The following is a 14,209-nucleotide window of genomic DNA, read 5'->3' as shown; positions in this document are numbered from 1 at the left end:
AACAAATAATGTGAAAAAAGAAAGGAAAGCAACAAAAATATCTTTCTACCTTTTGTCATTTCTGCTTTAATCATCTTCTGTTCGCTCTCTTCTTTCTATACAGCATTTGTCCTCTCTCCCTTCCATGCAACATCTGCACCCCCATTTGCCCCTACCACCCAGCTTCTGCCCTCTCTCTCTACCCCTTCCATCTACTGCTCACACTCTCTCTTCCTCTTTCATCCACTGCCGCCACTCTCTGCTCCTTCAATCCACTGTCCACTCTCTCTCTCTTCCATATGACATCTTCCTTTTTTTATGTCCCTTCAATATCCTGTGCCCCTTCTCTCCTTTGTACATAATTCATTTCAGCTTTACCCCCTCTCTAATGCTTTGGCATCTGTCTCTCTTCTCCTTTCCTTCCTTCCCACTCCACACCATGGTCTGGCATCTCTATCTCCTTCCCTTCCCTCCCTCCTATGCCCTGGCTTCTCTCTCCCTCCATGCTCTGGCACTTCCTCCCCCTCTGGTCTGGCATTTGTCTCCTTAGTTTCCCTTCCTTCCCCCCATGCCCTGGCATCTCTCTCCTCTCCTTCCAACTCCCCGTCCCCTTCCATTATCTGGCATCTCCTCTTCTTCCTTTATCTCCCTCCCTCCTTCCTTTCTTTCCCCTGGTCTTACATCTGTCTCCTTCCCTCCCCCCATGCCCTGGCATCTCTCCCTCCCCCTCCATGGTCTGGTATCTCCTTTCCTTTTTTCCTTTCCCTCCTTCCCATGGACTTGGCATCTCTGGTTCCTCTCCTTTGTCTTCCTTCTCTCTCCTTCCCTCTCTCTCCCCAATTGGGTGTCACAGCAGCAGCATTTCTCTCTCCCTCCTTCCCTTCCCTGTGTAGCAGCAGCATTCCTCCCCACCATTTTCCTGTGCAGCAGCAGCATTTCTCTCCCCCCCTTTCCTGTGCAGCAGCAGTATTTCTCTCCCTCCTCCTTGCCTATGCAGCAGCAACATTTCTCTTCACTGCCCTGTGCAGCAACAGCGTTTCTGGCTGGTTCCTTTGCTGTAGCCGGTTTTCCATTCAAAACTGCGGGCATCGACACCTTGCGCGATCCGCAGCTGTGTCGGAAGCCTTCTCTCTGACGTCGTGACATCAGAGGGAATGCTTCCGATGCAGCCGTGGATCACGTGAGGAGCCGATGCCTGCGGCTTTGAATGGAAAACCGGCTGCAGCAAGGAACCAGCTACGGCTTTGAGCGGAAAAACTGCTGCAGGGGGAGCCGGCCAGAAACTAAACACCCGCCGGAGGGAGCACAAGCTAAGCCACAGACACCCCTGATTTAAAGTTTACTGCCGCTGCTTCTAATTAAGGAAAGTAGCAACGGAAGAATAGGGAGGGTTGCCGGCTGTGCACCCCATAGGAGCGTATACCCGGGGCTGACCCCTCCCCCTTGGTACGTCACTGTTCATGCCAAACCACAGAAGAGTCACAATAGTGCACAGGCTCTAGCAAGTTACAAAATACTTTCCCTTCCTAGGTTACCTCACTGGTTTCTCAAATGTTCATCTTGTGTGTATATTCTGGAGGTCTGTTCCTTCCTGTCTTTTCCCAGCACTGAGCTTTTATTTTCTCTAGCTGACCTTTCTAGGCCTAGGCCTCTTGATGTGGCCCTTTGTGTGGGACAGTGTGCGTAAGAGGGACTGATATCTTCCTATACATTCCCTCATAGGGACAAACCTGGGTGACAAGCCCCTTTCCACCACAATACTGAGTTCTCAAGCTGCAGAGCAGGCATATGAACATAAGAAATTATCATTTGAGTCGTATCCTGTTTCCAGTAATGGTCATCCCAAGAAGAAAGTATCTTACGGGATCTTAAAAAGAACTTGCTGATTATTCCAGGGATAGAATTGGCTTTTCCCAAGACTCCCTTAATAATGGTTTATAAACATTTCCTTCTGGAACTTGTCCAAACTTTTAAAAAACCAGTTATACTAACTGGTTTTTCCACATCCTCTGCTAACAAGTTCTAGAGCTTGTTTTAAATAAGCTATGTATACTCATGGCGTAATTCTGCACAATTGTGTAATACTCGTACAGAATTTGTGCAGAACTCCTCATTCTCGCAGAACATGCACTTACTGTGCAGAATTCTATAAAGATATGCCACTGAGTCTCTCCAAGTCTCCCTCCCTCTACCCTACAGAGATTGCATGGCAAGAAGAGGAAGAAATGAACTGCTGCACATTAGATCACTTCCTCTTCCTCTGCTGACCCTAGACCTGAAAGTTTTTGTGAACCATGGAGCTGTACAGAGGCTAAGAATATGGCACTCACGGTGACTGCCCATACAAACTTGTCACTTCGTGGTTGGGTGGCAGATGTGGCCTTAAAATCCAAGCTCTGCACTCTTCTTTTCCTATAATCTATGCTCTTTGAGGATGGATTGGATAAGTTAGACAGAAGCATGAGGGAAACTAAATTTCCTTGCTCTCCGGAAGATAAGCCCGAGTCAACTGGCCAGAATGCTTGGCATTATTGCCCTTGTTGGATCAATGGAACACTATGGAGTCGGTGTTTTAAGAGAATTCAACCCTTTTGTGGCAGTTGCTGAGGAGACATGAGCCCAGATCAGGTAACTCCGAGCAGGTAAGGAATTCACAATAAAGATGTTGGGGTTCCAAACTCTGGTGGAAGAAGGGGACTGGTAGATACTTTTACTAGATCAGCGGGTTCTCGAGGTCATTCGTGATGGGTATTTGCTAGAATTTGAGTGTTCTTTGCCAGATCTATTTTTGGAGTCTCCCCACTGTTCCTGATGCAGGACAGTCAGGGATACGCTACAGTGATTTATCAATCTGAAGACGATCATGCCTATCCCTTGGGAAAAGCAGTGGATGGGCAACTACTCCATTTATTTTGTGGTTCTCAAAAAAAGGAGGGAAATTTTCAGCCTATTTTGGATTTCAAACAAGTAAACAGAGCTCTCAAAGTTTTCAGTTTTTGAATGAAAATTCTATAAGAGTCATTGTGGCTGTTTGGTTTGGGGAATTTCTCACATTTCTTGATACTACAGAGGCATATCTCCACATTCCTATTTTCCGAGCCCATCAGCATTTTCTGCGATTTACTGTCTTAGGGCGGTATTTTCAATTTTGTGCTCTGTTCAGGCTTGTGACAACTCAGACCTTTTCCAAGGTAATGGTGGTGGTTGCAGCAGTTCTGCACAAAGAGGATATTCTATTGTAACCCTATCTGGATGATTCATCGATCCAGGTGAAGTCATTCAATGAGAGTGAGCAGTGTACAGCCTGAGTGCTGCGATTTCTCAAGGATCTAGGTTGGGATTGTGAATCCTGCCAAGAGTCACAGGCCTGCACAAAAGTCACTGATCATCTAACGATAGTTGCTAAACCAGTTTGACTGATTTAGCAACCAATTGTATTTGCCGACCCAATGCCCAAAACAGCCTACCGCGTGTTTTACCATTGATCATTCATTCTCTGATGCAGGCATGCAAATGGGTCATTAATATTAAAATTCCATCCAAACTAGTCCACCTGTTAGTGCTCTAGCATCCCACAAAAAATAACGATCGCTCCTAATGACCTGAAAAAAGACAGGTTCAGAAACACAAACAATATCTGTCCCATTTAAAAATACCCCAGGAAAATCCCCCCTGATGATTCCCCATGACCCCCTGATGAATTGCAACCGGGAACCTCTTTCTGCGCCAGTGAAAATCAGCAGGAGGGATGCCCATTTCCTCCTGTCAATGGAAGCTCACCCGCTTCAGGCAAGGGGGAGAGTGGAAGAGATAGGCAAGTTACAGTATGACAAGAAAATACTGAAAATATTTTTTAATGCAAGCTTAAAAGCAGAGAAAGTCTGCATCAGTAATTTTTGTGAACTATGAGGACCTCTTCTGGTCATTCAGAAATTAACATCGGTATTTTGAAAATAGGGAGAAAACATAATGTTTGAAGAATGATTTTAACATGAATTTTCCCAGATTCAAAACTATGGGGTATAGTATTTAAGTTTATGCTTTTTGTAATTGCTTTATATATTCTCTCTTTTGAAAGCTTATCCTTTTAAAGAGGTGCCTTTTTCTGTCATATCATTACTAACATTAGCAGTTCTGAAAATGGTAAGAGATATATATTATTTGGGATTTAGCTGACATTGTTTTAGCAACAGTTCAAGGTAAGTTACATTCAGGGCACTATGGGGCTCATAATCAAAACAGAAAAACATCTAAAAACAGTCCAAGTGCCGATAATCGAACCGGGTATTAGACGTATTTAAAAATGACCTAGGCCTTCACAGTGCTGCTGAACGATCAGAGCTAAAAGGGGCATTTCATGAGGAGCGTTGAGGGTGGGATTTGGGCGGGACGTGGCCGTCCTAGACTTAGTCGTATTGCATATTGTCACGGACTGGGCAGCGCTGCGCCATCTAAAACGCCCATGTGCCCTAAGCAGACCCAGAAAGGGACCTATATTCCTTGCCCAGAAGGTGCCAGGGCATCCCAAACCCACGGGAATGACAGGGATGTGGGTAAAAGTAAAAACTCTCACATTAACAGGAGAGAGGTTAGCTGTCAAACCGGACCTTGGGTTGCAGTTTCCCAGGGGAAAGAAAAGAGAGCAACACCAGGGTCCCTGGAGATTAATGACTATACTAAATACACAGAGGAAGCACCTGTGAGGAAAAACAAGTCTTATCAGGGTCTGCCCCGCTACACAAAGGGGGAGTGAGAGGAGAGAGGAACCCAAACCCAGGCAGCAGGCTTGCCAGAGGGAGGTTTTGGAGGAAAGCTACAGCCTTCAGGAGAAAGCCGACATAGAAATGTTGGATGCTGCTGAGAGTAATGGGGAGCCCTCATTAGAACAGCTCCAGCCCATAGAAGTTACTCCCGAGTGGGCAAGCAATCCCCAGCATGGGGCTGGAGAGGAAGTAGCCATGGAGGTACTGTTAGCCAAGCAAAAAGGTTGGGAATTACAGAAACTGTAAATGCTTTTCTTTCAACTTTAAAAGTGAACTGTTTGTGAACTATGAAGACTTGCTATGGCTGTTACCTATAGTGGGGGATGGGATAGAAGCATGGATATCTCTGCAATACAGGCTGAGGGAAAAGTTCCAGCTGTGTGATTACTGCTATCTCCATTTGCTCTAACCTGAATCCTTATATGATAAAGCCATTAAGGACTAGTGCCCTGCACAAAGCCTAAGAAAGAGTTAGGCCCTGAAGCTTTTGTTTTGTTTGTTTTGAATGATAAGCTCTAACGCCTGTCCCAACCTGGGAGAGAGATTTGTAAAACTCTGCTTTCAGCAGAGAGAGAATGGGGAGAGACCTCTGCTAAGCTGTTCCAGTTTGCCCTAGAGACAAGGTGTTTTTTTTCACAAACTGTTTGCATTTCAAAGTGATTATTTTGTCCTGTTTGAAGCTGAAGTTGATTATTTTGAATTGTAAAGGATTGCGGGTATTCTCCACAGCAGTTTGTGGTCAAGTTCTGTTTTTTATGGCAAGAAAAAGAAATAAATTGCTGAATTTAAACCTTGGACTGTTCTGACTATTATTTGGAGGCTCGTGGGAATGAGTAACCGCGTGTCCGTCCAGCTGTCCAGAGGTGTGCGCAATGGCTGGCGGCACAAATTTTGTGTCAAATGTGGGATCTAGAACTGCCTTAGAGGGGAGACTGCGAGGACCAGGAGTGCAGTGGAGACCTGTGGAGTAGAGCCGGACACTGAGAAGAGTGTCAGCTGGTGGAGGAGTGTGGCCTGACCAGGAAGTCAGAGATAAGCAAAGTGTGGGTGGCTTCAGACCTGAATGTGCACAAAGGCGCAGACTTATCTCTTGCTCTAGTAAGTTAACCAGGCAGAGGGGTGAGGTGGATGGATGCAGGCCTAGCCAGGGGGGGGTGGGCAACCTCTGGTAAAAGAGATCACACTTGGGTTTCCTTTTCTTTGTCTTGTCTGTTTCAGGTCAAGGATGGATCCGCACCAGCTGACTGCACAAAAAGGGTTGCAGGGCAGAGGCTGCAAACTACAGACCGGTGAGTCTCACATCAATAGTATGCAAACTCATGGAAACACTAATCAAACGTAAATTAGATGCAATCTTGGATGAGGAGAATCTACGGGATCCCAGTCAACACAGATTCACCAAGGGTAGGTCCTGCCAATCCAATCTCATCAGCTTCTTTGACTGGGTAACAAAACAGTTAGACTTGGGAGAATCCATGGACGTCGTATACCTAGACTTCAGCAAAGCTTTCGATAGTGTCCCGCATCGCAGGCTGTTAAGCAAGATGAAATCAATGGGGCTGGGAGAAACACTAACTACATGGGTCAATGACTGGCTGAGTGGCAGACTTCAGAGGGTGGTAGTTAACGGTACCCTCTCTAAAACATCGGAGGTGACCAGTGGAGTACCGCAGGGCTCAATCTTGGGCCCGCTTCTTTTCAACATATTCATTGGTGACCTAACTCAGGGGCTTCAAGGTAAGGTAACATTATTCACTGATGACGCCAAACTATGCAATATAGTGAGAGATGGCAATTCACCCGATAGTATGACACAGGACCTACATTTGTTGGAGCTTTGGGGTTTGTTGTTTCTCCGCCGTTTGTGTACTGATTTAATGTAGAGGCTTGTCACTTCATGTATGGTAGATTTCAGGGATGACCACATAGCTTCCACATCATCGGTCGTAGCTTGGTTCTGCAGTGTCCGGTGGACGAAATCTCCCATGCGTTCGAAGTCAGTGCCTTGGAAGTTGAGTACTTTTGTTTTCATGTTTGATCTAGGGAAACCTTTCCTAAGGTAGAACCACACCATGTTGTGGTTGCTGGAGGCTAGCGTATCTCCTACCGAGACCTTTGAGATGCTATCCCCATTGGTGAGTACCAGGTCCAGGATCGCCTGGGCCCTAGTGGGTTCCAATACCATTTGTTTGAGTCGTGCTCCCTTTATGGATGTTAACAGTCTCCTGCTGCCGCTGGTTGTTGCTGAGTATGAGTTCCAATCTGCGTCAGGCATGTTGAAGTCCCCTAGCAGAACAGCATCTCCCCATAGAGTGATATTCTCTAAGTCTTCAATTAATTCGGAGTCTTTGTCTTCCAGTTGTCTTGGAGGTCTATACTACACCAAGATACAGGCATTTTTCCCTGCCTCTGGCCAGGTTCACCCAGAGGGATTCCCCGGTGTACTTGACATCTGTGATTCTGGTAGTTTTGATGTCTTCTTTAATATATAGTGCCACCCCTCCCCCTGACTTTCCCTCTCTGTCCTGACAAAATAAGTTGTATCCCGGTATAGCCATATCTCACCCATGAGAGTCTGTGAACCAAGTTTCGGATATTGCCACCATGTCAAGGTCAGCATTCATTATTTCGGTCTCTAATTCTAGAATCTTATTGCTTAAACTGTGTGCATTAATATACATAGCCCTCCATACCCCGTGATTGCTAAGTCTCTGTGGGGAGTTTCCCACCTGGGGTAGTGTGACTCCTAGAGAATTGTTTGCAATGGGGGCACTTACTTTGGACTTAGAATCGGAGTTTCGACTCACCTCGTCAGGATCGTTCCTTACTGCACTTGTATCTGAGTGGGTACCCTTCCCCGACTTACCTAGTTTAAAGCCCTACGAAGCAAGCGGGCTAGTCGGTGTCCAAAGACGTGCTTACCCCTGCTGGTCAGATGGAGTCTGTCTGTTCCCTGAAGTCCTTGCAACGCCTCTCCATGGTTCAGGAATCCGAAGTTCATTTCCCGGCACCATCCTTGAAGCCACTCGTTAGTCCTCAGTATATGCTCATCCCTGGCACTTCCTTTGCCTCTAACTGGGAGGATCGAGGAGAAGACCACCTGCGCTTCTGTCTGCTTCAGCCTCTCACCCAGGGCTCCAAAGTCTCTAGTTATGTTCTCTGGGGTGTTCTTAGCAGTGTCGTTTGTGCCAATGTGGATGAGGACCATGGGGAAGTGATCTTGGGGCTTGAGAAGCCTATCAAGACAGGCGGTGACATCTCGGACACTGGCTCCAGGCAGACAGCAAACCTCCCTTGACTGCATATCCGGTCTGCAGATTGGTCCCTCGGTGCCCCTCAGCATAGAGTCCCCAATGACTATTACTCTGCGCTTCTTTGGGGGGAGCTGATCAGTTGTCCCTGGAGTTGGAGCCATGCACTGGACTACCTCCTGCTCCTTGTCGGCATCCTCCTGCTCCTTGTCGACATCTTCTACCTGTAGGATCTGGAATCTGTTCCTCAGGGTAAGTTGTGGGGTGGATGTAAAGCTGCCCTGTTGGTGAGAAAAAGAAGAAGAGGGTGAAGAGATTGAAAGAGGGGGGTGGGATCTCCGGTGTTTGCCTGTGGAGGAGGTCACCAGCTGCCAGGAGTCAGCGTCTCCAGCCATCTCCTGTACCCCAATTGTTGGTTTCAAAGCTGGTGATTTGGGTGTCTTGAGGGAGGACATGTCTTGGGCCAGCTTGGTGATTTGGGACAGCTCCTGGACGACTCCATCAATGTAGGCCTCATCCTCTCGGATGCTTCTCAGGCATTTCACCTCCTCCCTGAGACTCCTAAGTTCCTGATGTCTCCGTCTAGCTTGTCGACCTCCTCTGTCTGTGTAGAGACTGTGGAGAACAGGGGGGGGAGGTGGATGATCTCGGTCTGCACGGAGACCTCTGTCCACAGTCCTGGGTCCTCCTCCTTCTGCACGCATACCGTGGTCGCCCCCTGGGTCTCCCCCAGTTACCGGACAGTTGGTCTTGATTGCAGACATGGCGCTTCTTGTTCTCTCTGCCATAACCAAGTTGTAGCTGAGGTCTGCCTGATAGTGAGTAAGTTAGAGAGTTAGAAGAAATATCTGTCAGTGAGTCAGAGTGAGAAATTGAAAGATCAGAGAGAGAGTTTGAAAGATTAGGGTATTTGAGAGGGTGTCTGCTTGTGGGTTAGGGTGAAAGTTTAGAATAAAGTTTAAAGAATAGGATAAAGATTAGGCTCTTCTTAAGGCTCTTCGCAAAGGCGCTCTCGCTAAGGCGAGCGCCTTTGCCGCTTGCCTTAGCCGCACGCAGTTGGCTCGTCCCCTTTTATGGGGGGAGTTTGGCTGGTGACGTCGGGGGTGGGCGGAGTTAGCTCTCACCTCTTCCCCTGCTAGCATCGCCTTCTGTGCTCCTCTCTCCGCTCCTTCCTGCTAGCACACTCTCTGCTCCGCTCACTGTTCTGCCATGCGCTCAGGACTGTTCTACCATGTGCTCAGGACTAGGCACAGCTCCTACAGTCTCCCTTTGGCTGGCCTTGCACTGTGGACTCTCTGCCGTTGGCTCGTCCCCTTTTATGGGGGGAGTTTGGGTGGTGATGTCGGGGGTGGGCGGAGTTAGCTCTCGCCTCTTCCCCTGCTAGCACCGCCTTCTATTGAGGCCAACAGCGTGCCTGATTTTAAGGCCAAATGGGATAGACATGTGGGATCTATTCACAGAGAAAGGTAGGAGAGGGTCATTGGGGTGGGCATACTAGATGGGCTGTGGCCCTTATCTGCTATCTATTTCTATGTTTCTATGTTTCTCTGCTCCTCTCTCCGCTCCTTCCTGCTAGCACACTGTCTGCTCCGCTCACTGTTCTGCCATGTGCTCAGGACTGTTCTACCATGTGCTCAGGACTAGGCACAGCTCCTACAGTCTCCCACGACATACTACTTTATCAACTTTCCGAGACAGGAATTGACTCCACCGTCCTAAAGTGGTTCTCAAACTTCCTACGCTCTCGCTCCTACACTGTCAACACAAATGGCACCATGTCCGTTCCTTGGACACCATCTTGCGGTGTCCCTCAGGGGTCACCCCTATCCCCTATTCTCTTTAACATCTATATGTCCTCCCTGAAACTCCTCCAATTATCCCCCCTTGAAACAATCTACACATACGCTGATGACATCCTTGTTCTCCTTGAGACAGACCAGAACCTCACCAACCTCCACGAGAACATTACAGCTTGCATAATGAGACTCCATTCCTGGTCCTTCTCGGTACAGATGAAATTGAATGAATCAAAAACAAAATTACTCTGGCTCGGCCCAAAATTAGAACACCTGCCCACCCTCTTTGCACTACCCTCAGGCACTGCACTGCAGCTTGAGTTCTCAAGCAAGGTCCTTGGCATCATTATCGATTCTTCTCTCTCCCTCAATGACCACCTCAACTCCTTGGCTAAATCATGCTTTTTCAGCCTCCACATGCTGAGAAAAGTAAGATCCTATTTTCGCCAACAACATTTTGCCATCCTTGTCCAATCCATCATCCTCTCCAAACTAGACTACTGCAATGCCATCTACTTAAGCCTATCAAAAAAAAAAAAGTCTTCAAAGACTCCAGCAAATCCAGAATACTGCAGCCAAGTTGATCTTTGCAAAACGCAAGTCTGACCATGTCTCCCCACTCCTAGCCAAACTTCACTGGTTCCCAGTGATTTCCAGAATCCATTTCAAATGCTCCTGCCTGGCTTTTAAGATCATTCACGGCATCCTTCCTCCCTTAATCCCACTATCTTATAACTCCTCGAGTCCTGACTATACCAGACCCGCCCAAAGGTATAAACTATCCTTCCCCTCTCTACACGGTATTCGCTATGCAGGCAAACTGGGAAAATCCCTTCTCTTCAGAATCACAGATCTTTGGAATGACCTTACTACCCCGCTGTGGAACCTGGGCTCCCTCCAATTATTCCGCAAGCAACTGAAAACCTGGCTTTTCACTAAAATGTAATTCTATTCCCCCCTACTCTTCTCTTCTATATATAAGTTCATGTAAACCTTTTTTTTCCTTCTCTTCCATGGAGATGATGCGGTATATAATCTTAAGGTTTAGTTTAGTTTAGATGCATGGAATAGTCTCCCAGTAGAGGTGGTAGAGACAAAAGCTGTGTCTGAATTCAAGAAAGCTTGGGACAGGCATGTGGGATCTCTTTGGGAGAGGCGTAGATGCTGTGGATGGGCAGATACAGTGGATGGGAGAGGTAGTGGATGCTGTGGATGGGCAGACTGAATGGGCCATTTGGCCTCTTTATCTGCTTTCATGTTTCTCTGTTTCTATCTCAGTTATCTGTACCTTAAGCATAAAATCCCTATTTTGTCTTTCTCTATGAGGGAGCTGTTCAATCCTCTTTATCATTTTGGTTGCCCTTCTCTGTACTTTTTCCCATTCTACTATATCTTTTATGAAATTGGATGACTGAAATTACATATTTCTCAGGGTGAGATTGCACCATACAGAGGCATTGCAATGTTTTCTGTTTTATTCTCTGTTCTTTTCCAAATGATTCCTTCTACTGTATTTGCTTGTTAGACCCTAGCCTTACACCAGGGGTGTCAAAGTCCCTCCTCAAGAGCTGCAATCCAGTCGGGTTTTCAGGATTTCCCCAAAGAATATGCATGCGATCTATTTGCCTCCACTGCTTTCATTGTATGCTAATAGATCTCATGCATATTCATTGGGGAAATCCTGAAAACCCGACTGGATTGCGGCCCTCGAGGAGGGACTTTGACACCCCTGCCTTACACCAAGTGGGTATTTGAATATATTATTCACAATGATGCCAAGATTCCTTTTTTGGTAGTGATTCTCAATATGGAACCCAACATTGTCTACTTATACTTAGAATTATTTTCCTATCGGCAAAAAGATAGAAAATGATGCAATTGGACCTGTTTTATAAACGTATTTGTATAGAAATGGAATAAAATCAATGTCAAATGACAAACTAGCCTGCATTTTATTTTATTATTACAACCTCCATTTTTGTTGATATGAAATTTGACACAACCAGAGAAAAACAAATCACTCCCACAGAAAAAGCAGCAGAAACAGAAAAAGAGGTAGGAATGACCACAGTAAACCAAAACAGGATGATGATATTCATTCTGTATTCAATGTTAGATGTCGAAACACAGCTATGGACCAACACAGGTATGTTTTGACTTTAGGCCTTTCTCAGGAGTCCTCTTAATTGGATACCTAAAGCTTATGCATACAGATGATGCAATGAGCTATAAATTTTTGAAGCCTTTTGTATGAGATTGGTTTGAAAAGTTTGGTTAAAAAAAAAAAAAAAAGCAAGCCCTCCATTGAGGGCTGTACACTTATGTCAAGCGAGTTTCCAGTTTTTTATAAGCTATTTTTCCTATAATACAAAAAAACTGGAAACTCGTTTGGACTAAGGTCTGGATTCTGTAACCGGTGCTGATATTGGTGGCCCCCTTATAAATGGCCAGCGATCGTGTGTCAGTCACTCATCAGCGCCAGTTTCAGAATTGCGCCTAAAGGAAAGATAGGAACTGGAAATGTAGGCCAGGGTTTTCTGGGCCTACATTTCCGGCACCTATCTTCACGTGAATCATGCCTATGTAGGCGCTTTAAGCCACCTAACACCACTTCCAGCATTAGCCACGCCTTTTATTTAAGCACCAGTAGGCGCTTCAACCTCATCATTTTTTGCCATTTCTAAAGTTGTTCTTCAATTAACTTAGGCACCGGTTTTAGAATCCCCCCCTAAGCGTACTTGATAGAGACTACGTTGTTTAACTTACTTTTTTTTTTAAATTAAACTTTTCAAACCACCCTCATATAATGAAATCAAACTACCCACATGTCAAAACCATCTACAGTTATCATAATTACAATATCACATAATTTATCAAATTTTATCTCAACATAAATTGCAGTAATAATTATAAGATATTGCATTGCTACAGCTTTATACAAATAGCAAATAACATCTGTTCACAATTTAAACATTTAGGGCTTTTTACTAAGCAATATAAGAGTGCAAGGGCTGGAGCATTTTACCAAGGGCTGGTGAGGTAAATGCTTTGACGCTCATTGAATTCCTATGAGCATCAGAGCATTTACCTTGCCGCCCTGCGGTAAAATGCTCTGAGGCTGCATAGTAAAATCCAGCATTAAGGAAGAAGGAACAACCCCCCCCCCCCTTTTACAAAGCTATGTTAATCCCAGCAAAATCCCTGAAACCCTCTCAATCCCAATGGGCTTTGGGGCAGTTACTGCAGCAGCAGCCACTAGTGTGACTTTATATTAAAAAAGGGGGTGGTGGCGGTTATAATTAGTGTTAAGTCACTTTTTCCCACAGTACAGGAATATCTGTCTATCTAAACAGGTGACAAAATGAATGCCTATGTCATATAAATATGGTGCCTGACATCACTTAAAATTTACTTGGTGCTGTTTCCAGTATCATGAATATTTAAATTCAGGTTTTGGAGCTAGGATTGTACTTGCAGTAAACAAAGAATACGACCTCTGTTGAGATTTTTATTTGTAATAGTCTTAAAATTCCCCAAATTTGTAATCAGCACCAGGAAGTAAGATTGCTGGATGGATTATTCAAAGTGCTTTTTATAATTTCCATAAATACTGTAGTTTTCAGAGTAGAAAGCAATTTTAATTTATGCCATATGACCTCTTTTGCTTGTAAACTGCAAACTCGAATTTACTATTTTTGCTTCAGTGTAATCTATATGTAATCTGTATTTGCGGCTAACAATACAGAAAGTCATGAACCACAAAAAGGACTACATCTCCCATAGCCCTATGCTTTCAGCTCTTCCTTCCGTGCAGTGAGCGATACCACAAAATAGCAACGCTTGGTAAGATCCAGAGGAGATGGAAACCGAGCTATACACCTCAGCGATGACACAGGATGAAAATAAGCAAGCAGGGGAACTGCATCTGAAAGAGATGAAATTAGCTCCTGATGATAAATTAATCCTATACCACTGGACGCAATCTTTCTGTTCTCAAAAGGTATACTGTATAGATGTAATGTGTATGTCTAATTTCAGCACTTGGACAGTTCACTCCTAAGGAAACAGAAGAGATCGTGACTCGAAACAATCGATATGTCACATCTCCAGTTTGCAGGGAGCAAAAGACAGAGGTGAGGAGGGAGGGGGAGTAGCTATGGATGCAGATGGATGTAACATTAAGGAGGAGAAAGAACGGGAGGGGCACATAATGTGGTCAGCAGGAAGCCACTGTGCTCACAGGCATCAGAAGATAAGGGTTGAATGAAGCTGGGGATGCTCTTCATAAATCAAGCTTTATGGTGAAAAGGAAATTTGAAGGTTTATTTTTTTTAATGAACTTGTAATTCCTATCGGTAGAGAGGCATTACAGGAGCAAGGACATTTATCTGTAAGGACAGTAATGGAATTGTGACTTCTT

At 45.4% G+C, this 14,209-nt stretch overlaps 1 protein-coding gene across 5 annotated transcripts in view; it reads left to right on the top strand.

Moving 5' to 3' along the window:
• The first annotated feature begins 4,653 nt into the window (after positions 1-4,653).
• Positions 4,654-14,209, top strand: part of GDAP1 (ganglioside induced differentiation associated protein 1) — a 47,642-nt gene continuing 38,086 nt past the window's right edge. Inside the window, exons 1-2 of one of the 5 annotated variants that reach the window (XM_033934082.1) lie at positions 5,733-5,840; positions 5,961-6,031. Coding sequence is in view for 2 of the 5 variants with exons in the window: in XM_033934080.1 (XP_033789971.1) it covers positions 4,824-4,965 (142 nt within the window). In the remaining 3 variants the exon portion in view is untranslated. Of the gene's footprint in view, positions 4,966-5,732; positions 5,841-5,925; positions 6,032-14,209 lie in introns of those variants that run through there. The other 4 variants (XM_033934079.1, XM_033934080.1, XM_033934083.1 and 1 more) reach the window with 4 other exon arrangements.

Source organism: Geotrypetes seraphini, chromosome 2 (genome assembly GCF_902459505.1).
Source record: "Geotrypetes seraphini chromosome 2, aGeoSer1.1, whole genome shotgun sequence".
Classification (NCBI taxonomy): Eukaryota; Metazoa; Chordata; class Amphibia; order Gymnophiona; family Dermophiidae; genus Geotrypetes; species Geotrypetes seraphini.
This window is presented reverse-complemented; position numbering and strand designations above follow the sequence as displayed.